Raw genomic sequence first — 24,814 nt, forward strand, 5'->3', positions numbered from 1 at the left:
AAAGTAAGTTAACAGTCTGACATCTGTCTGTGTCTTTATATATACTGTATATATATATATATATAACCCTGGCCTACAGCATGCGGATCTCTTTGCTTGCGCGTCGATTTCCTCTCAAATATACACTGCTCAAGCTCAGATCTTCTTGTGCGCGCTCAAATAAACGCTGCTGAAGTGCGATTTAATGCTTTTATGTAACAAGTATGTCTCCAACATTTATTAGATTTGCTAGGAATATTTATGAATGTCTCCAATAGACCTACAGAGCGGCATTAATGCGTCCTGAAGTAAAGTGAAACGGCTATACGTCGTGTTTGCTGGCATCACACACCTGTCTGCCAGTCTGTCAGCATGTGAACTTAAAGGGTTAAACAAATAACGCACAGCACTACTACGGTTACAGAAAAGTTTGCGTTGTTATAATTCACTTACCTTTTAATACGTTTTGGTGCGATTATCACCCGCTATTAAAAAAAAAAAAAACACGACTGAATGTTTTGAATGAAAAGCTGTTATGTAGCCGTAGCGGGATCAATTTTGGTGTGGCACAAGGAAGAATGAATGTAGCGGAAACCATGTATATAGTCAGTTTAGTTTGTAAAGGTCAAGTTTCTGTTCCTTGCACGTATTCCCACACAAGTCCTTTAAAAATTGTGCTTATGTCTTGCAGGTTATAATGCACCTTATCTGTCAGTGTACAGTGAGAATGCGGTAGATGTATTTGATGTCAACACTATGGAGTGGATTCAAACAATTCCTTTGAAAAAGGTACATTTTTATTTTTCCTTATGAGCAAAGAAAAAAACACACAAATGCAGACACGTTCCAAAGAGAGTTTCTCATCTAGACATGAAATTGAGAATAGTAGGAGAATAAGTGCGGAGTGTTAATGAGCTGTGTGTCTCCTTCATTGCAGGTCCATCCACTGAACTCTGATGGCTCTCTAAACCTGCTGGGGCTGGAGACTGTACGGCTCATCTACTTCAAGAACAAGACAGCAGGTCAGATGCTCCCTCCTGCTGCTCCAACACATATTCAGTATTCCTAGCCCTGTACTTATGAATATTCAGCTGAAAATATATGATAAAAGAAGCAAAGTTGTTTCAGAGGTGGTGAAAGCAAATGCATTTTGATTATTAGCACAAAAGTTAGTCATGTTTTCGTTTAAAGGGGCCCTGTTATGCCCATTTTTGCTTGATAAGAAATAAGAAAATAAGTATTTGGTGTTCTTAATGTGTTAATGTGAAGTTTCAGCTAAAAATAATCCACAAATAATGTTTTATAATTCTTTGAAACTAACCTTTTAGGTTTTAATTGTGCCATTTTAGTGATTCAAATGAGTTGGTCGAGCTACAAATGACTGTGTCAGCATAGTGGCAGATTCAAAAAGAAACCTATTATGCTACTGAGAGACAGATCGTCACTAATGGGCAGGGCTCAAGCCCTCTGATAACATGTACAAAGTTGCCACACAATGTGTTTAAACCCCTTATAAAAGTTATTTTTGCATAATAGGTCCCCTTTAAAGTTGCTGATTAAACTCAAAGGCTAAAAAACATGGGTGTAGTATCAGTGACGTCACTCATAGGATTCTGAAAAGCACTAATTAAGCTACAAGTGAGCGTGGCCAACCATCACGCCAACTGGGGGTAACCAAAAAAAGGGCAAAGAGGCGGAACATGAGCCGAGCTACAGATACCTGCTAGCATTTTGCTTAAACAGGCATTTCTTTGGGAGAAACGTTTAATACTTAACTACCTGTGACTCGTTTGTGTTCTGACCACATGTGCTTGGTTGTACACTATATCATTAAAGTGTTTAGTCTTGTAAAAACCCTGCTGTAATAGATCGAGCCACTAAGCATTGTTTTTATGAAGTTTTTGTATAGGAGTAAAATGCTAATTACTTCCAAATACTACAAATATAGTCTGTGTTAGTAAATGCAAGGCTATTGATGAAATCCAGGCATAACACTGAATGACAGTGTTTCAGACGACAGTTGTAAAGCCTTCAGCTGATCAGTCTGTCAGATTCTGGAGTGCTTTACAGGTCTAAAGAAAAATAAAAATGATAAATGATCTTAAATATATCAAATACATTTATACATATGGTATGTAAGAATTTCACTTACTTGGGAAATGGTGGCAACTTAAACGGTTTGTGATCACAATTAAGTGCACAGCATGCCATATCATCTGATCATTGTAAAAAATAATAATTCCAACAGACAGTAAACTGTGTAAAGCCACATAAAACAAAACAAAAAAAATGTGCTCTTATTTGGAGCCAGACCTAGTGGAATCTCGATGAATTGCAGTTTCAGTTACTTCTGTATTAGCTTCACGAGGGAGAGCGGGATGTTGCCGCTTGATTTAACGGCAAAACAATTTAATCGAGTATAAATTATTCATTGTTTCTTAATGATATCTGAAAATTAAAAGTACCTATCTCACATGGCTTTAAAGTTTTCTGAGTTTCTTTTTTCTGTTGAACACAGAAGAAAATATTGTGTATAATCCTGGTCGGTGGAACCAAAGAGCTTAAGCCTGGTTTATACTTCTGCGTCAAGTGACCGGCGCAACTCACGGCGCAGGCAACGCGCGCAGCTGTGCATTTATACTTCTGTGTGCTGTCTCTGTTGGTCTGCATTAACACTTCCGAAACGCTAGTGGGCAGTGAGGTGTTAATGTTCCTCTGTGTCGAGTTTCTTCGCTTCTGTTTTGCTATTCTGAACACTTCCTGGATGTACAAGTGACTCAAACTCGCTCATTTTGAGGCAGGAACCGGCGGACGTGCAACAACTTTAACCATGAGGTAAACACAGAACAAAACTTTCCATCCGGAGCTCCTCCACGGGACTCCACACTTGTAAACAATCGCTCACGCCGTTCGCGCGGCTCTCGGTCCCGCCCAGACTCGTCGGCGCTATCAAGCCGACCAATCACAGAGCTTGCGCTACGCGTTGTGGCGACGTGTAGTTACAATTTTTGAGAGGTGCACGTCAGTGACGGCGACGGCCACGGCGATGGGCTATGCGTCAGCGCTGTAGCATACGCCAGTGTTTGACGCAGAAATATAAATCAGCCTTTAGAATGAACAAGAAGTGACACTCTAGTGCGATTTGGGAAACAGCCACTAGATGGCGCAGCGGGCATTTTGGAATGAAAATTCCAATAGAACAGGGGTTCCCAAACTTTTCAGCCCGCGACCCCCAAAATAACAATGCCAGTGACTCGCGACCCCCAATATCCTATGAGGTGGTTATAAATACAGAAACCTTGCATGCAATGACGCAGACACACCAATTAAATTTGTGTCAGTGCTTTAAATGTGCCAGAAAGTATAACCTGATGTTATAAAATCAAAATGCATCTGACGCTATTGCTGCCTTTCATATAATGTAATTACCCCAGGGGTCGCAATCCAATAGAACTATTAACTATAAGCTACTATAGTAACTATATAGTATATAGTAACTATAAATGACTATTTTTATTTTCAGTATAGTTATGGATAAAATATGTTAATTCTTATGGTTTAATAAAAATAAATAGATTTTTGGAAATCACCAGGCGACCCCCCTTCATTGCCCAGCGACCCCTCGGTGGGTCCCGACCCCCACTTTGAGAACCACTGCAATAGAACAACAGTATCTTGTATCTCAGCTTAAATGCACTTTTAAAATAAATAAATAAAAAAACAAAGCAGCTGCTTGCCATCGCGATAGCAATAAGATCCAGACAGCCGACCTCTTTTACTTCCAAATGGCGGAATCCGGGGCTGTTGCTTGACGCTGCTGTTGCAACAGCTGTTGAATGTCTATTGAGTGTCGCCTCTTGGTCATTCTAAGCTCTTTGGTGGAACTTATTGACTTCCATAGCATTTTTTAAAATTACAACAACTGTTGAAGTCAATAGCTGTGTCTCATTTCAAAGGCTGCATCCTCCAGATGATGCATTCGAAGTGTGCTGCGTCAAATCTGTCTCATTTAAAAAAAAAATTGAAGGCTCCTTCAAACGCAGCCTCTAAATGCGTCTTTCGTTTCCCAGGTAATGAAGGACACAACCGGTGGGTTCTTCGTGGCCTCGAACGTACCGAGATTTATTGCGCGATGAAAACGGCAGGACACTTTTAAAAGAAAACATTTTAAGGATTAAATGTATGAATTAGGTTTATTTTACATGGATTTGTAAACACATGTTAAAAAACTAAAAGGGTTTGACATGTCTCACGAAAGAGTGATTTTATAGACAGTTTACATGTTTATGTGTACATGCATGGATCAAAGGAAATATATTTCCAGCTTTAATAAACCTTGTTTTGCCTTTAAATTGCTTAAAATAAGTTTTAAAATCACTTTAAAAAAAGTCAATACAAATTTTTTAGCGCTTACTAACAGCAGCTGTTACGAGTGCTAGGTGATGAGATTTGTCCTTTGTAGGCTAGATCGTCTCATTTCAAAACACTCAGTTGGGTCTCTGTGAATTTCGTAGTACTCACCTTTGAAGTCTGCATCCTTCGGAGGATGCAGCCTCTGAAATGAGATGCAGCTAATGGGTTCCAACAACCAGCATTCTTCAAAATATCTTCTTTTGTGTTCAACAGAAAAAAGAACATCAAATTGATTTTAAACAAGTGAAGGCTGAATACATTTTTGGTTCAAGTACCCTTTTAAGTACATTTATTAAAAACAGAAAGGGTCAGGTATTGTTATAAGAATCTATTGAATCGTTTTGTAAACTCACGCATGTATAACGCAGCTCAGTTGTACTTCCTAATGGAGTAGCTTGTTGTTCTGTCTTTTCATGCTGTTTAATGTGTTGTGTAATGTGTGTAATGCTTTGTGTACTGTGTAATGATGTGCAGAGGGAGATGAGCTGGTGGTGCCAGAGACATCTGACAACAGTCGCAAACAGATGGTGCGCAGTACGGCGAGCAAACGCCGCTTTTCTTTCCGCATACCGGAGGAGGAGAGAGTTCTGCAGAGGAGGTGATGCTCAAACCTCACAACTACAACCATAATGAGCTTTTCACTTCTAATATTGTACATTTGAGCCATATTAAACACTGAGACAATGCCATTCGTTTCATATCTGGAATGGATCCTTAATTATTGTATTTAGTTCATACATTTATTCTAGGTTTGATGATTTCAAAACCTGGTTAGATATTGTTATTTGCATATATTCGTGAGGTCATATTTATGATGGCTGTTTTAAATTTTGACAACTTTCTGCAACCCAAACAGCATGTGAACACTTTTGTGAAAAACATTTGAATATTGGGTCACACTTTACAATAAGGTTTCAGTAGTTAATGTAAGTTAATGTTGTGCCACAGCTATGTCACCCTGCAGCCCAAGACCGATTACTCACTGAAGCTTAGCAGGCCTGAGCCTGGTCAGTACCTGGATGGGAGACCACATGGAAAAACTAGGTTGCTGTTGTAAGTGGTGTTAGAGCGGCTGACAGGGGCTCTCAACCTGTGCTTTGTGTGAGTTCAAATGCCCCAGTAAAGTGAAGGGGACACTGTACTGTCAGTGAGCACTGTTTTTCGAGTGAGACGTTAAACTGAGGTCCTGACTTTCTGTGGTCATTAAAATGCTGAGTAGTCCTGGTCAAAATCCCTCCATTGGCCCTTACCGATCATGGCTATCACTGTCTCTCCACTCTACAGAAAGTGCTGATGTGTGGTGAGTTCACTGATGCTGTTTTCCTGTGGCTGCCATTGCATCATCCAAGTGTATGCTGCACGGTGGTGTGGAGAGACCCCCCAACATGAACTAAGAATGTGCAAATAATGTTAACAAATATGAACATAAGCAGTTATAAATGTATTGTTTATTATTTGATAATGTTAGTAAATGCATTAACTAGCATGAAATGATAACATTGTAAAGTGTTACAAAATATTTAAGGAAGTAAAAAAGTTGTTAGATTTGTTGTTCGAGAATCCAGAATTAAGGGTTAGTTCATCCCAAATTGTCATCATTTACTTAATTATCATGCTAATCTCAGCTCATAAGACTTGCGTTTATCTTCAGAACACTTGGAGGCTTTAATAAAATATAACTGTGTCCATAATCGGATACTACTCATGTGTGTACTTGATTTTATTTTGGAATTTACTTCACCACCATTAGAAGAGTGCTTCACTCTCATTCATAAATTCTCTTGTTGCCTTATGGGATAGTAAAGTGTAAATTAGATGTGTACTTCAGAATCTCGCCAGAAGTAGTTGATCTTCCGGGTACCTTTAGAATGTGGTTCTTTGAATACTATGGATTCAGACATACTACTTGGCTCACACTATATTGTAGGGAAATATGTGATTTTGGATGCACTGTATGAATTCTTTCCCTACATTGAAAGTCTATTCACCAACAACTCTGCTTCTGAATGTCCATAACTCAGGGCTCGCAAAATTTCCAAATCCCTGATAGCCTTTCTGGCTGGCACTCCTCAGTTTTTGGTAGCACGAAATAAATTCAAGTAGCCAGAATTGAAAAGATATTATTTACTAATTAAAAAGAAATCCATACATTTGCTAAATAAAATTAAAAATGCATCTATTATTGGCTGCATATATGTATATTTTTGAATATAACCACATTTTATTTACTTTTTAAAATTTATTTTATTATTTTGCTATTAATAATATAAACATTATTTAATAATAATAATAATATTTATTGTATTTATTTTATTGTTACACAGTTCTTTTTCCAGGTTTTTGCCAAAAAAATAAAATAAAAAATTGTGTAGAACCCTTTTAGGCCTACGTTTTTTTTTCTTTTTTTTTCTTTTTTTAACTTGATACCGAAGTACCAGCTCTTTTGACAACACCAGTTAGCACAAATACAAATTCAAAGACATATTGATAGTGGTTCCTAGATGCATGAAAATACTATACAAAATATTACACAATTTATGAGAGAATACAAAAGCATTGAAATATATATTTCCACCCATTAAGATAGTCCGGTTGGTGGGGTTGGTAGCCCGACAGTAAAACATAATAGCCTTGGGATAGCCTTGGGCTATTAGTTTTGCGTAAAAAGATTAAAAATATATAATAATAATAATAATATAATATATATATATAGAGATGGGGGATTCAAGTTACATGACTTGACTTAAGTCAGATTTAGGTCGCAAAATTTAGGACTTGAGACTTGCTTGACAAATATCCAAAAAAGACTCGACTTGACTTGGACTTGACTGTCATGACTTGAGACTTGACTTGGACTTGAGTTAAATTATTCGAAATAACTTGTTTTTGTTAAATAAATACCTGTTGTTATATATATATTGCATTACATACAACACTGAAACTTGAGTCTGACAAAAATTGACTTGACTTGCTTGAGACTTGATGGTTATGACTCGAGACTTGCTTGTGACTTGCACATGTGTGACTTACTCCCACCTCTGAAATAAATATATAGTAGGTCATTGTTTCTATGTAAATAAATAGATTAAATCTCCTTAAAGATATTGCGTCTTTACAGAAGACTTTGATTAAACCACTCAGTTCAGATGCTTGAATGAATAGACTTGCAATGTAGGTACAGAAACGTTTCAAATTTAGTTTAAAACAACTTAAATTGTGTTTCAAAGGCAAATGCAAGATTTAAACAGATGAATAAATAAAAAAATGTAATCATTTATTCTCCCTCTTGTGGTTTCAAATTTTTATGACTTTCTTTCATCCGTTGAACACAAGTGAAATTTCCCCCATGAAACTATATGCGCACGCATGCTAATAGGTTCACTTAATCTCTGCGTCATTAACTACGTGATGCAGAAGATTGGTTGCTGTCATCTCGGCAACCATGAGATTGCTCCTCATCAGTTTAAATGCTCCGCGTCGTTTTACACTGTTAAGCTGCAGCACAATTTCGGAGACCCTCTTCCACCCCAGCTCCACCTGTGTTTAAATCTGCTACGGAGGTTACATATATATTATGTTTGCAGCAGCAGCATGTTATATTCTCAGACGGTATGTCTGTGTATATACTGGCAGTAGCAGATATCGGTACTCGCTCTGGCATAATAATCAATACAACAGCAGCAGAGGCAGCGTAGCAGATCTATACCGCCAAGACCAAATACGTCAACATTGCCATATACATATTCATTACCATACTAAATCCCGAGAATGTTCATAACAGAAAAGAAGATATTTTGAAGAATGCTAGTTGCTTGCACCCATTCACATCCTAGAGATACAACAAAATGTATCTCTAAAAGGTTTTGAATAAGTAAACGGTGGGTAAATGGTGCTAGAATTGTCATTATCGGGTGAACTATCCCTTTAGAACAACATGAGGGTTAGTATGTTAAATCAGTTTGGACAATTGTTATTTTAATGATATGCGAAAATTAAAATGACCTTCGTCTTTTGGCTTAAAACTATTATGAGTTTCTTTTTTCTGTTGAACACCAAAGAAAATATTTCAAAAATCCTGATTGATGAAATCTATTCACTTCCATTGTATTATTTTTTTATTACAACAACTATGGAAGTCCACAGGTTCCAGCATTCTTCAAAATATCTTCTTGAACACAAAGGCCCCCATCGACTTCCTTAGTAGAAAATAAAATGCTATGGATGTCAATGGGTACCAGCATTTTAAAGATTTCTATATATTAACAGAAGATATCTCTCAAATATTTTTTGAACAAGTAAACAGTGAGCAAATGATGATAGAATTGACATTTTTATTCAACTATCTCTTTAAAGATTTAGAACAACAGGGGGATGAGTATGTGATGACAACATTTTCAAACCCTTAAAGCACAGTGAAAAAAGCCTTTAATTGTGATCTAATTTTGATGTTTGCAGTATTTTAGTCTTGAGACTATAATTATGTGTTCTGGGTCTCATTGCATTGTTTTTGTGCTCTTCAGGGAGATGCTGAGAGACCCAGAAATAAGGAATAAGTTGATTTCAAACCCAACTAACTTCAACCATGTGGTTCATATGGGTCCGGGAGATGGGATCCAGATCCTGAAAGAACTGCCAATGGTAGGAGCAGCAAACAGCAGGGAGAACGTCACCTCTCATTTTCTTCTCCTGCTTCTCTACGCCTCCAGCCATCTGTTTCTAGGAGCTGTTTTTAATGAGCATGAGCCATCTTTTCTTCATTATTTTTACTGCTGTAATTTCAGTTTTATAGATGAGCTGGGTTAAAAGACAACATCAAGCCACTTTTGACTTTCATGGTATCTTTCAGAATACCTCAAATATTTAAGATAAACATAAATGAGTCACAGTACACCCCTCACAGATCTCTCTTTTAAATTCATATTGTTTATAAGATGCTTTACAATAATTAGTTTATGCATGTTCAACACCTGACAAAAGTATTGTCGTCGATCCCAGTCATAAGAGCAACAAAAAATAACTTAGTAGTGATAGTTAAATGATAGTTTATCATTTGGGAAAGTGGCAGCAGGTTGATTTGTCTGATGAATCATCTGTTAAACTGCATCCCAATCATCACAAATACTGCAAAAGACATACTGGAACCCACATGGACCAAAAATTCTCAAAGAAAGCAGTCAAGTTTGGTGAAGGAAAAATCATGGTTTGGGGTGATATTCAGTATGGGGTGTGCGAGAGATCTGCAAAGTGGATGGCAACATCAACAGCCTGAGGTATCAAGACATTTGTGCTGCCTATTACATTACAAACCACAGCAGAGGGCAAATTCTCCAGCAGGATAGCGCTCCTTCTCATACTTCAGCCTCCACATCAAAGTTCCTGAAAGCAAAGAAGGTCAAGGTGCTCCAGGCTTGGCCAGTCCAGTCACCATACTTGAGCATGTCTGAGGTAAGATGGAGGAGGAGGCACTGAAGATAAATCCAAGAAATCTTGCAAGCAAGCTTTCTTTGCCATTCCAGATGACTTTATTATTAAGTGGTTTGAGTCATTGCAGAGATGTATGGATGCAGTCCTCTAAGCTCATGATGGAGTCAGACACAATATTCATTCTTTCTCCACTGCAGCATGACTTTATATTCTATACTGTACATTATTTCTGTTAAGTAAGAGGACTTTTGTCTAAACAAAGTCAGACCTTACAGTCCTAATTAAATAAGAAAAAAATCAAGGCATGATCATATTTTTTTTTTGGTAAAATAAGTGTAATCTAGAGGCCTTTGCCTTTCATATAAGCCCTTCTGATACCAAATGATCGTCTGGAAGACAAGTTATTATTTGTCGTTCCTAAAATTTGGATAGGCAACAAGACTTTTGTCAGGTAGTGTAAATTAGATTAGTCAGCACCAAAGCAAAACTGGAACTAATCAAACAAAAAAACTTAAGATCAGAGTACAAAAAATAACACACACAAATTAACAAATTTGAATACAAATTTAATAAACATAAAGATTTATCTATTTTATTGAAATTTTGTAGTTTGTTTTTTTGCAGTAACTCGTTTGATTTTAAATGTTTTGTCTTTCTATTCCTAAAAACATTTGGTAAGCAAACTCTTATTATAATGAATATACCTGTTTAATAAAACTGTTTTGATTGTATGCACCAAAAAATTTTGCCTATATCTATTGAGAAATGGACAGTAATATTCATTTACGAAAGGGGTGTACTCATTTATGCTGAGAGCTCCGTTTTATTTTTTATGTTTACAGCATAAGATTTTATGTAGTTAAGTAACACTAATAGTGCTGTTTTTTCTGAATACAATACAAGTATGATCTATAATGCGATATTGATTATATGAAATTTCAACAAACAGGAAGTAAATATTGAATTATATATTTTAGATACATTATTGCCTTTTTTTGAAAAAAAAAATCATTTATTAAAACAATTTCTTTGTTCAAATCGGTCAAGAAGAAATTACTTGAATAATTCAGTGAATCAGTTTTTTTTCATATTTATTTCATACAAACTTAAACCAGCTCAAGATATAAGCCCAAAAGCACACTCAGCAAAATGTAAATAGTTTTTAATCTGAGAAATCCCCCCAAAAAATCAAGTGTTTGCATGTCCTGTTGATTACACTAAACTTGTTTAAACTTCCACAAACAAAAGTATTTGACCAATTCATTCAGATTGCTACGTATGGTTAAACATGACATTGCTTATATTAATGGGCTGTTAGTCTTATTACAAAAGCACAATCCTCAATCTATGTAAACACAGCTATTTATGAAGCAAATAAGGCCAATATTAGTTTCGTATTATCTTTTCAATGACTTCAGCTCTTCATGTTCGCTTTTTACATGCATCTATATTTTTAATTTCTACTCCTCTCTTGGGGTTATAACCCTTATAACAAACGCATAATCATTAGTCCATATAAACTCAGCTATTTTTAAAGTAAATAAGGCCAGTTTTGGTTTCATATTGTCTTTTTAATGACTTGACAATGGCTCTTCATGTTCACTTTTCAAAGCATTCCAGCACAGTAAACTTTTGCATGCATCTATATTTTTCATTTCTCCCCTGCTATTAGGTTTATAACTCTTATTACAAATCCCTAATCATGAATCCATGTAAACTCAGCTATTTATGAAGTAAACAAGGCCAATTTTGGTTTCATATTGTTTTTTAAATGACTTCAGCTCCTTATGCTCCTTTTCATAGCACAGTAAAGTTTTGCATGCATCTATACTTTTCATTTCTCCTCCTCTATTGGGTTTATAACTCTTTTTTACAAATGCATAATCATTAGTCCATATAAACTCAGCTATTTAAAGTCCAATTTTGCTTTCATATCGTCTTTTTAATGACTTCAGCTCTTCATGTTCACTTTTCATAGCATTATTGCACCGTAAACTTTTGCATGCGTCTATATTTTTTCATTTCTCCTTCATTTCTCCTCTTCTTTTGGGTTTTTCTGGCTGTAGCCCGGTTCTCCTCTTCCCTCTCCTCGTCTGCACCTCATCTCCTCCCCTACCAGCTTTGAGCATGTCTATCACATGACCATCACCTCTGCGGACAACTTCCTGTCCCAGGACTCCTCCCCCATCTCCTCCCACTCCCTGTCCCTCAGCTCCGCCCCCGGGACCCCTGCCTCCATCTGCTCTCTGGTAGGACCAGAGAGACGCACAGAAACACTCCATCTGCTCCCTCTGAAGAGAATCCGTTTATGCCCACATGCATTAGCTCACTTTCACACCGCAGACCATCTCGCTGCATCACAGTTCAATTATGCCCGACTTACAATCTGTCTTTTCTCTGCATGCTGTATCATCTCTACAATTATTTATTTCATTTTAGATTTAAGCATTAAAATTATATTTAAACGCTCAAAGAACAAGTTAACAAGGCATTTTAGGTAGTGTTGCTTGACTTTTTTTCATTTGTGATTTGTGTGTGCAGTTAAAATGAAAATGATTAGCCCTCCTGCTAAATGTATATATTTCCCAAGTGCTGTTTAACAGAGATTCAACACATTTCTAAACATAATAGTTTTAGTTAGGGATGCTCCAATCGATCTGCGGTGATCGGTATCGGCCGATAATCCCTTTTAATGACTCGATTGGTACTTGCTGATATGGCTGATCTCATGAAGGGATCGCAAGTGTTTGTTTGAGTTTACAAGCAGAAGAAGATGCACGTGCACACCGAGTTATACATAAAGCAGCTACAACACATGAGGAGGTAAATGATAGCAGCTAAAATACATACAGATGCGGTGCAACCTTCGTTTTTACGGTTTGTTGGTGCGACTTGGAGGTCAGTATCGACCGATAATCCCATTTAATGACTCGACCGGTACTTGCTAATTTGGCCGATCTCATGTAGCGATTGCAAGTGTTTGAGTTTACAAGCAGAGGAAGATGCACGTGCACACCGAGTTATACATAAAGCAGCTACAACACGTGAGGAGGTAAATAATAGCAGCTAAAATACATACAGATGCGGTGCGACCTTCGTTTTTACGGTTTGTTGGCGGACTTGGAGGTCAGTATCGGCCGATAATCCCATTTAATGACTCGACCGGTACTTGCTAATTTGGCCGATCTCATGTAGCAATCGCAAGTGTTTGTTTGAGTTTACAAGCAGAAGAAGATGCACGTGCACACCGAGTTATACATAAAGCAGCTACAACACATGAGGAGGTAAATGATAGCAGCTAAAATACATACAGATGCGGTGCGACCTTCGTTTTTACAGTTTGTTGGTGCGACTTGGAGGTCAGTATCGGCCGATAATCCCATTTAATGACTCGACCGGTACTTGCTAATTTGGCCGATCTCATGTAGCGATCGCAAATGTTTAAGTTTACAAGCAGAGGAAGATGCACGTGCACACCGAGTTATACATAAAGCAGCTACAACACGTGATGAGGTAAAGGATAGCAGCTAACAAACATACAGATGCGGTGCGACCTTCGTTTATACGGTTTGTTAGCGCGACTTGGAAGTCAGTATCGGCCGATAATCCCATTTAATGACTCGATTGGTACTTGCTGATCTGGCTGATCTCATGAAGCGATCGCAAGTGTTTGTTTGAGTTTACAAACAGAGGAAGATGCACGTGCACGCCGAGTTATACATAAAGCAGCTACAACACGTGAGGAGGTAAATAATAGCAGCTAAAATACATACAGATGCGGTGCGACCTTCGTTTTTACGGTTTGTTGGCGGACTTGGAGGTCAGTATCGGCCGATAATCCCATTTAATGACTCGACCGGTACTTGCTAATTTGGCCGATCTCATGTAGCGATCGCAAATGTTTAAGTTTACAAGCAGAGGAAGATGCACGTGCACACCGAGTTATACATAAAGCAGCTACAACACGTGATGAGGTAAAGGATAGCAGCTAACAAACATACAGATGCGGTGCGACCTTCGTTTATACGGTTTGTTAGCGCGACTTGGAAGTCAGTATCGGCCGATAATCCCATTTAATGACTCGATTGGTACTTGCTGATCTGGCTGATCTCATGAAGCGATCGCAAGTGTTTGTTTGAGTTTACAAACAGAGGAAGATGCACGTGCACGCCGAGTTATACATAAAGCAGCTACAACACGTGAGGAGGTAAAGCATAGCAGCTAAAATACATACAGATGCGGTGCGACCTTCGTTTATATGGTTTGTTGGCGTGACTTGGAGGTCGGTATCGGCCGATAATCCCATTTAATGTCTCGATTGGTACTTGCTGATCTCATGAAGCGATTGCAAGTGTTTGTTTGAGTTTACAAGCAGAGGAAGATGCACGTGCACACCGAGTTATACATAAAGCAGCTACAACACATGAGGAGGTAAATAATAGCAGCTAAAATACATACAGATGCGGTGCGACCTTCGTTTTTACGGTTTGTTGGCGGACTTGGAGGTCAGTATCGGCCGATAATCCCATTTAATGACTCGACCGGTACTTGCTAATTTGGCTGATCTCATGTAGCAATCGCAAGTGTTTGTTTGAGTTTACAAGCAGAGGAAGATGCTTGTGCACACCGAGTTATACATAAAGCAGCTACAACACATGAGGAGGTAAATAATAGCAGCTAAAATACATACAGATGCGGTGCGACCTTAGTTTTTACGGTTTGTTGGCATGACTTGGAGGTCGGTATCGGCCGATAATCCCATTTAATGACTCGATTGGTACTTGCTGATCTGGCTGATCTCATGAAGCGATTGCAAGTGTTTGTTTGAGTTTACAAGCAGAGGAAGATGCACGTGCACACCGAGTTATACATAAAGCAGCTACAACACATGAGGAGGTAAATAATAGCAGCTAAAATACATACAGATGCGGTGCGACCTTCGTTTTTACGGTTTGTTGGTGGACTTGGAGGTCGGTATCGGCCGATAATCCCATTTAATGACTCGACCGGTACTTGCTAATTTGGCCGATCTCATGTAGCAATCGCAAGTGTTTGTTTGAGTTTACAAACAGAGGAAGATGCACGTGCACACCGAGTTATACATAAAGCAGCTACAACACGTGAGGAGGTAAAGGATAGCAGCTAACAAACATACAGATGCGGTGCGACCTTCGTTTATACGGTTTGTTAGCGCGACTTGGAAGTCAGTATCGGCCGATAATCCCATTTAATGACTCGATTGGTACTTGCTGATCTGGCTGATCTCATGAAGCGATCGCAAGTGTTTGTTTGAGTTTACAAACAGAGGAAGATGCACGTGCACGCCGAGTTATACATAAAGCAGCTACAACACGTGAGGAGGTAAATAATAGCAGCTAAAATACATACAGATGCGGTGCGACCTTCGTTTTTACGGTTTGTTGGCGGACTTGGAGGTCAGTATCGGCCGATAATCCCATTTAATGACTCGACCGGTACTTGCTAATTTGGCCGATCTCATGTAGCGATCGCAAATGTTTAAGTTTACAAGCAGAGGAAGATGCACGTGCACACCGAGTTATACATAAAGCAGCTACAACACGTGATGAGGTAAAGGATAGCAGCTAACAAACATACAGATGCGGTGCGACCTTCGTTTATACGGTTTGTTAGCGCGACTTGGAAGTCAGTATCGGCCGATAATCCCATTTAATGACTCGATTGGTACTTGCTGATCTGGCTGATCTCATGAAGCGATCGCAAGTGTTTGTTTGAGTTTACAAACAGAGGAAGATGCACGTGCACGCCGAGTTATACATAAAGCAGCTACAACACGTGAGGAGGTAAAGCATAGCAGCTAAAATACATACAGATGCGGTGCGACCTTCGTTTATATGGTTTGTTGGCGTGACTTGGAGGTCGGTATCGGCCGATAATCCCATTTAATGTCTCGATTGGTACTTGCTGATCTGGCTGATCTCATGAAGCGATTGCAAGTGTTTGTTTGAGTTTACAAGCAGAGGAAGATGCACGTGCACACCGAGTTATACATAAAGCAGCTACAACACATGAGGAGGTAAATAATAGCAGCTAAAATACATACAGATGCGGTGCGACCTTCGTTTTTACGGTTTGTTGGCGGACTTGGAGGTCAGTATCGGCCGATAATCCCATTTAATGACTCGACCGGTACTTGCTAATTTGGCTGATCTCATGTAGCAATCGCAAGTGTTTGTTTGAGTTTACAAGCAGAGGAAGATGATCGTGCACACCGAGTTATACATAAAGCAGCTACAACACATGAGGAGGTAAATAATAGCAGCTAAAATACATACAGATGCGGTGCGACCTTAGTTTTTACGGTTTGTTGGCATGACTTGGAGGTCGGTATCGGCCGATAATCCCATTTAATGACTCGATTGGTACTTGCTGATCTGGCTGATCTCATGAAGCGATCGCAAGTGTTTGTTTGAGTTTACAAGCAGAGGAAGATGCACGTGCACACCGAGTTATACATAAAGCAGCTACAACACGTGAGGAGGTAAAGGATAGCAGCTAACAAACATACAGATGCGGTGCGACCTTCGTTTATACGGTTTGTTAGCGCGACTTGGAAGTCAGTATCGGCCGATAATCCCATTTAATGACTCGATCGGTACTTGCTGATCTGGCCGATCTCATGAAGCGATCGCAAGTGTTTGTTTGAGTTTACAAACAGAGGCAGATGCACGTGCACGCCGAGTTATACATAAAGCAGCTACAACACGTGAGGAGGTAAATGATAGCAGCTAAGATACATACAGATGCGGTGCGACCTTCGTTAATACGGTTTGTTGGCGCGACTTGGAGGTCGGTATCGGCCGATAATCCCATTTAATGACTCAATTGGTACTTGCTGATCTGGCTAATCTCATGAAGCGATCGCAAGTGTTTGAGTTTACAAGCAGAGGAAGATGCACGTGCACACCAAGTTATACATAAAGCAGCTACAACACATGAGGAGGTAAATAATAGCAGCTAAAATACATACAGATGCGGTGCGACCTTCGTTTTTACGGTTTGTTGGCGCGACTTGGAGGTAGGTATCGGCCGATAATCCCATTTAATGTCTCGATTGGTACTTGCTGATCTGGCTGATCTCATGAAGTGATCGCAAGTGTTTGAGTTTACAAGCAGAGGAAGATGCACGTGCACACCGAGTTATACATAAAGCAGCTACAACACATGAGGAGGTAAAGCATAGCAGCTAAAATACATACAAATGCGCTGTGACCTCTGTTTTTACAGTTTATTGGCGTGACTCGTGCGATTGATGGTCTCTTTGTCGCAACCATTGTATATTCAATGTGTTAAGCTGCTGTGACACAAGCAGAGCGATCGGCTATATCAAGTGTCTCACCAAACCGTATGACCTCTCCCAGAAGCTCAGCGAGTCTCCCACATATTCATACCGGCTCTGTGATGACTGCAAATTAGTTAAAAAACCCTGCAGATCATGACAACTAGAGTGAATGAGCAAGAGAATAGATCGCAAGAGGTATGTTTAAGGGATTGTATGCAACATCCTTCATTTATTCTCTTAGGTAATGAAAGATCTTCACTTAGGTATCGTACTTAGAGGGAAAATGTGCTTCGTGCATTATACAGCTTGAAGCATCAGAATTGGTACTCAATATCGGCTGATCACTATGACAAGGAATCTGTACATGGTACCAGTATTGGAAAATCCATAGTTTGGGTGATTCATTTCTAATAACCAATATATTTTCTATTTTACTATTTATTTTGCCAGATAGTAGTATTCAATTCAATTCATGTTTGTTCATATAGCGCTTTTACAATGTAGATTGTGTCAAAGCAGCTTAACATAGAAGTTCTAGTAAATTGAAACTGTGTCAGTCCAGTTTTCAGAGTTGAGGTTCAGTTCAGTGTGGTTTAATTTTCACTGCTGAAACACTGAAGAGCAAAATCCATCGATGCGCAGCTCCAAGTCCCAAACCAAGCAAGACAATGGCGACAGTTGTGAGAAACAAACTTCACTAATTGATTAAAGGAAAGAAAAAAAAACCTAGAGAGAAACCAGGCTCAGTTGGCCACGACTATTTCACCTCTGGTCACTGGGGTCTTTCAGAAATCAGTCTCATGCTCTCCAATTCTCCATGACCACCACAGCATCTGCTCAGGATACTGCCTGGTCCAGGATTATGGATACCTCTAGAGGTCCTCTATGGTTGGCGTTATCTCTTCACACATCTTGCATCACATTAATGGTGCTGCACAATCTCTAGAGGCCTCAGGATGAGTATCCCCAAGGTGGAAATAGAGAACAAAGAATATTCAGAGTAAGAGTATTCAGCTTAAAGTGACATTTAAAGGCCTAACTAGGTTAACGCAAGTTAATTTATAACAGTAGTTTGTTCTGTAGACAATTGAAAAAGAAGAAAAAAAGGCTGTTTTTCTCCAGAAGAAAAAAATACTGTTAAACATCACTTGGGAAATATTTGAAAAAGAATAAAAATTTCACAAAAAGTTGAATAGTTTTACCATCAACGGTATATTGTTTATCATGTCATTGTATCATGTTTAGTGCCATTGTTGTGCTTTTATTTATTGTTTGATTATATTAAAAAGCCTAAGGTGTTTTCTGATCATTGTGTGTTGTATCGTACAGAACATGCGCTCTCAGGAGAGCCGCGGTGTTCTGGGAGCATCTGTCAGCATCCCCTCCATCAGCAGGACCAGGCCTGAACCAGGCCGATCTATGAGCGCCAGTAGCGGCCTTGGCACACGTGAGTGCACAAACATCCATTCACATGCAGAGAGTTATGGATATGAATGAGAAAGAAGGTATTTCTAAAATTAAGGATTTTAAGGAAGAATATTTATTAACTTTGTAGAAAAATTTAAATTTAAGAAGTCAAGTCAAATAACATGTTTTACAGAAACATGCCCCAAAAAGATAAATTCTGGGACGGGTCATATATATATATATATATATATATATATATATATATATATATATATATATATATATATATTGAAAGTATATATATGGCTTTTTGTTGCTAAGGGCAAATTGAATAGTTTATAACGAGTTTAAAACATTATTTCTTTCAAACATTATTTTTCAAACTTCGAAGTTTTTTGTTTTAGAATATATTTTTACATTTTAAACCTTTAATCTTTCTTTTGAACATCAATCTTTTAAATTTGTTTTCAGACTCTTTGGAAGTTGAACTTTTTATCTTTTAAATATGCTTGGAATGTTCAAACTGTCTTTAAAACTTTTGTTTGAACTTTAAAACTGTCTTTGTTTTTTGTTTTTTTGAACTTTCAAACTGTCTTTGAAACTTTTATTTGAACTTTCAAACTTTAAAGCTGTCTTAAATTTCAAGTGGACTTAGACACGGCACAGAACAAATCTATGCTATTTTTCTAACATTCCTAAAGCACATAAAGCACAGTTACCCTCTCTAGAGTCATCAGGCAGACAGAAGCACTACCCATGATGCAAATCTGTGATGCAAATCTGTGTCTATTGTGAAGTAAATTTCATGAAGCGAGTTAACTCAAAATTAATCTGTCTTCTTTATTTAAACTAGTGTGAACGCCCCATTACGAACTAATAAATCAATATTCTGCTGTTAATTTTACTTTTTTTTTTTTTTTTTGTGGAATTTACAAATGATATGCAAATGTGTTCCACATCCCAGGCTCCTCCTCTCAAAACGGCAGCGCACTGAGACGGGACTTTTCTGTCGGCAACTATGGTTCCACCAAACGGCAGATGACATCACCATCTGATGGCTCTCTGTCATCCGGAGGGGGCATGGACTGCGGTGGTGATGCCCCCCTCTCCCAGTTCGACAGAGAGGTCAGCGCTTGAACTTTCTGCTTTTTTCAGATATTCACTTATGACCAAAAACAAACAAAATCAGGGATCTGTTCTTTGGACGTGGATTAAGTAATTTAAAAAAATTATAAACAAAATAATTTAATCTACACTTAGAAATAAAGGGTTCAAAAAGAATATATATTATTATGTACTTTTTAGATACAAATGCGTACTATTTTAAGGTACCGATCCAGCTTTAGGACAATTTCTGTATGATAATAGACATGGCCAATATTATTATTATTATTATTATTATTTAAAAGAAATAATACGTTATGGGAGTCATGCACATGTTTTGACAGGTGATTTGATGCTCTGCAGAAGTTCAGGGCCAATCATGATTTTGTGGCTCGATAGATTTGTCCTTCACAACACGCACAGCAATCTCAGATCAGTTAATCCAGATGTTTTAATTTGATTCACGAAATTGTTTGAAGAACTAAAGTAGCCAGAGATTAGTTATCAAGATTAAAAGATCCAGGATCTGCCAAGTCATCTTAGATCAGGGATTCTCAACCGATGGTCTGTGGCCCACTAGTGGGCCTCAGCGATCCTGCATATGTGCCGTGAGATAGCTTAAAAGTAACCCTCAATATTATACTAGAATTTTGTTACTTTATTAATATGCTATATTAAAATGATCGAAGTAATGCAGTTTCTCCTGTTCTCTGACTGATTACTCTAAACTTGACGCAAAAAAGCCTCATGATTGCATCTGCAACAAGTACACACAAGTCTGTTCATTCACAAACTATGCGTGAAGTGAAAGTCTCTCTTTGTGTATATTTGTGTGAACGATTTATTATATCCACTTAATTGTCCAAATGAATCTCCTGTGAGTGTTTTATAACGGATGCACGCCTGTACAGGAGGATCCATAGAATGTAAAATAAATTTGCAAATGACCTTTAGACGTGCCTGGCAGAGCTATTCACTGTTTCTGTCTGTGATCTCCCGATAATATCCAGCTGCAAACTCAACCGCCATCAGACTGACACTTTTATATAATGTATATAATTAGTTTTATATATAATTTATTATTATTATATTATTATTATTTATTTATTTTTAATAAATAAAGATTTAAATATTTTTTTATAAAATGCTGATAATAAATATATTTTATATATTTATATATATATATATTTTTTTTTTATATATATATTTTATATAAATATAAATGCTGATATATATATCAGTGTATTTCTTCTTCTTTTTTTAATAAATAAAAGTTTAAATGAGCATTTCATACAAACATTTTTAAGAAAGTGTCAGACCGGTGGGCCCTCAAAAATTAATTGGAGAAAGAAGTGGGCCCTGAAGTTAAAAAGGTTGAGAACCCCTGTCTTAGATCATTTAAGTGAGGTACGAAGAACAGACCCCAGCTCTGAGTTGAAACAAAATTTATTTCGAAATCATAATAATTGAAAGTCAGACTTTTATTTTTTCTGGCTAAAAATGCAGTGCTCTATGAAGATACGTAATGTCATGTGGGAATAAGAGGTGTGAACCTACACCGGTCTCATGGTTCAGCTTGGTTACGATTGTCATGCCATCGATTCAGTTCAATTCGATATCTCAGGTTATCATGTTGCATTGACGATGCTTTCCATACACAGTTTTATATTTTGCTTCACAGCACAGGAAACATTTCTAAATATATTTATGTTTATATATTATTTGTAATACGATTCTGTCCTTTAATACAAACAGTAGATCTGTTTGTTTAAAAACTCAAGCACATCCACAGAACAACATGAGCATTTATATTTATTTATAGCAAATAAACAAATATAAATATCCCGCTTGCTTTATGAGCACTGTCGAGCGAGTTCTTACACCCCTTTGATCGGTCACATGCTCAACAGAAAGGGCTGTGATTGGCTCTAACACTCTGGTGCTGTTCACCGATGAGTGACGCAGGTAAACAGCAGCGGCGCTCACAACTGATCCATGATAGACAGGGTTGAGAAAACTCGCTCTGCAGACACGCTCGTGTCTGGGTCCACAAGTATCGCTATAACAGCCGAGAGGAGAGGAAACATCACACCAGAAGGTCAAAGGGCCACAGTGAAAGAAATTTTTAAGTGTACTTTCATTTTCTCAATTGCTGTGACTTCAGTGTCAGTGAAAGACTGTCCATCAAACACTCACTCAGTGAATTGTGCAGAGTTTCTGTGTTTTTAAGTAGTTGCAGTGTTTTAATTGCGTGCAGTTGCCTCCCTCACCATGGTAAACTACCGCAACATAGTGCAAATGAGATAAATTATGTCAGTACCTAATAACTGGTTATGATCTATCACTGAACCGATACCAAATTGTCCGCTTCTGCAATTAATTTTGACACCCCTAGGAATAATAGTGTCTTTTCTACACTAGAACACAGATGGGATTTCAATTGTGAATGTGCCTTTGCCCTTTTCTGGTGTATTATTTGTTTCAGTGTTTGTTTAACCTGTCAGTTTGACCCCCAGACAATTCAGGACAGGTAAAGGTTTCTCTCCTGGAGCTGTTTGTGATTGTAACCACGGCTAAATCTCAATAGAGAGCACTAGAAGTGTGTTTTCAATTCCTGAAACCATAACACATGCATTTGTTTTATTTCACCTGCTAAATTGTGGTTCTCCATCCTCTCTTTCTCACGCTCTATGCATGTGTTGAGTGTGTGAAGTGGCACCATATCCACAGATTGAAGTGTTGACCTGTGAGCACTCCACCTACACACACACACACACACACACACACACACACACACACACATAGCTTTCGCCTCACCCTCGGACTTATGTTTGACCGTATACTACAGTATATAATGACGTGTGGGTGCTGTGTGTGACTCTTTAGTGGCCGGGAGTTTCACCCACAGAGAAGACCCCTGATCTGAAAAGGGCTTTAAGGACCCTGCTTAGTAAGCTAAAGGTAACATTCATGACCTGCTCCCCCAGATCTGAACCCTGTAGCTCCGTCATTTGTTTTTATGTCCCCTCAGATGGAGAAAGTGGATTTAGCCGAGCAGCTTCCACACTAAAAGCATGTTTGATCTGTGTAGGTGGTGGAAGCGTGTAACGTTTGCTAGCTTCAGTGTTAGTATTGGTGTTAAAGGGATGGTTCACCCCCAAAATAAAAGATTTGACATCCTTAATTAAATTTGTTGGACACAAAAGTAGACATTTTAAAAAATGTTAGAAACCTTTGACCATTGGCTTCCATAGTATTTATTTTTCCTACAGTGGACATCAATGGTTACAGCAGGGGTGTCCAAACTTGGTCCTGGAGGGCTGATGTCCTGCATAGTTTAGCTCCAACTTCCTCCAACACACCTGTCTGGAACTCTAGTTTACCTTGACAGAGCTTGATTAGCTGGTTCAGATGTGTTTAATTGGGGTTGGAACTAAAATATGCAGGACACCGGCCCTCCAGGACAGAGATTGGACACCACTGGGTTACAGGTTTCCAACATTCTACAAAATACCTACTTTTGTGTAGACACTTGACAGTGAATAATTGTGTATTTTTTGGTGAACTATCACTTTTATGTGTAATGTAGTACCTTTATCCGTTTAATTTAGATTTCGTAGTGGAGAATTATCGACGTGGTTGTTTTAGCTAGTCGACATCAACTGTTTAATCAGCTGCTGTTTGCCTATATTTATACATATCGACCAATGAGTGTGCCAGCAGGGTGGATTAGTAGATTTCTATCAAAACCACAATTTACCATCAGCCTAGTAAATGGATGAAAAATAATATTCGAGATATTTCAGTTAATTTGAATAAATGTTGAGCATTCATTATATTCTGCAAGTTTATAATATAATTACTTTGTTTATTAGTTTTTTATTGCAATTACAGCATTTGTTTAATGTTTTTTTTTTTTTTTTACTGGCTAGTGGATATTTTGTAACTCAAAAAAAGCTTATGATCAGTTATTCAAATAAATAAGCTCATTACGACACCAACATTTTAGATTCCAAGTTAAATTGAACAATTCCAACTACAAAACAAATATAATGTTGAAACATTATTGAAGGCTAGAGCCAGGAGTAAGGGCGTACTCACACTATGTACAGTAGCCCTAATCTGGGCCAAAGCACACTTGTCCCCCCTCCCGTCTCCCCCGACAGCTCGCACTTACATTACATTCAAGCCTGGGCACGCTTACTAGAGATGCGCGGATGGGCTATTATTTCATCCGCAACCGCATGACAAAATTAATCATCCGTCCGCCATCCATCCGCACTAACATTTTAGACCAATTTTTAAAACCGCACCCGCCCGCCATCTGCTGATTGGGCTCTTTATTTGAATGGCTTATTCCTTTTTTTTATTAAATGAATGTTTCTTTATTGATCATTATATAATAGAGAATGACTTTAATGTAGACATGCAGTTAATCCAAACGTGTAAGTCATTAATTGACGACGCTTTGAAGTGACGCTAAAGATACCAGGACGTGTCTTTTCACTTGATTCGATTCCTCGGTCCTTCAGTCTTTTCCTTGCGTCCTTCCCTCGTATCCCGGTGGGGTGGAAACACGAGGAAAGAAAGCAAGGAAAGGAAACGAGGATGCACAAATAAGAAATGAGAAGCGCCCGAGCTCTCAGAATATCAGCAGTGAACTCCGTCTCCAATCGGCGCACAGGGACAAAAATAAATAAATAGCCTAACGCACTGTACTATACAACTTTTTTTATTGTAGCCTAATAGAAAACGCATTGACACATCATTTCAACATGCTGCTATTTAGCCTACTACTAAATGCCTATTTCACTTAATTTTTTAGTAAATAGATAGAATAAGTCATTTACATTAATGTTTACATTTGTAGTTGTCCATAGCAACCCCAAAAACGTATACCTGCTTGCCTTGCACATCTAATTAATGGGCACAGTTTTTCGACTATTTTTTATTTTTTGCTGTGGATGTTATTGAGCTTGTAGAAATCTGAAACAACACAGTTCTGCGACACAGATTAACCTTTATTGATATCTCTATCAGACAATACCTATTTTATATGCCAAAAGAAACAAGGCAGTAAAAAAAAATATTAACATAAATATCTTAATGTAGGCATAGGCTATTGTCGCATGCTTTGGCAAACAGTTGAAAAATTTTTTAATAAAA

At 38.1% G+C, this 24,814-nt stretch overlaps 1 protein-coding gene across 27 annotated transcripts in view; it reads left to right on the plus strand.

Annotated features, from left to right (window-relative positions):
* The window catches only part of cdc42bpaa (CDC42 binding protein kinase alpha (DMPK-like) a), a 165,583-nt gene that overhangs the window by 135,195 nt on the left and 5,574 nt on the right, over positions 1–24,814 (plus strand). For 8 of the 27 annotated variants that reach the window (XM_087289749.1, XM_087289750.1, XM_087289753.1 and 5 more), the window contains 6 exons: positions 671–768; positions 917–1,001; positions 4,867–4,990; positions 8,913–9,030; positions 18,467–18,584; positions 19,509–19,669. In XM_087289749.1, the coding sequence (XP_087145875.1) occupies positions 671–768; positions 917–1,001; positions 4,867–4,990; positions 8,913–9,030; positions 18,467–18,584; positions 19,509–19,669 (704 nt within the window). Of the gene's footprint in view, positions 1–670; positions 769–916; positions 1,002–4,866; positions 4,991–8,912; positions 9,031–11,882; positions 12,066–18,466; positions 18,585–19,508; positions 19,670–22,534; positions 22,610–24,814 lie in introns of all 27 variants that reach the window. The other 19 variants (XM_087289731.1, XM_087289732.1, XM_087289733.1 and 16 more) reach the window with 3 other exon arrangements.

The sequence above is a fragment of the Danio rerio genome, chromosome 17, assembly GCF_052040795.2.
Source record: "Danio rerio strain M-AB ecotype USA chromosome 17, GRCz13ab, whole genome shotgun sequence".
Classification (NCBI taxonomy): Eukaryota; Metazoa; Chordata; class Actinopteri; order Cypriniformes; family Danionidae; genus Danio; species Danio rerio.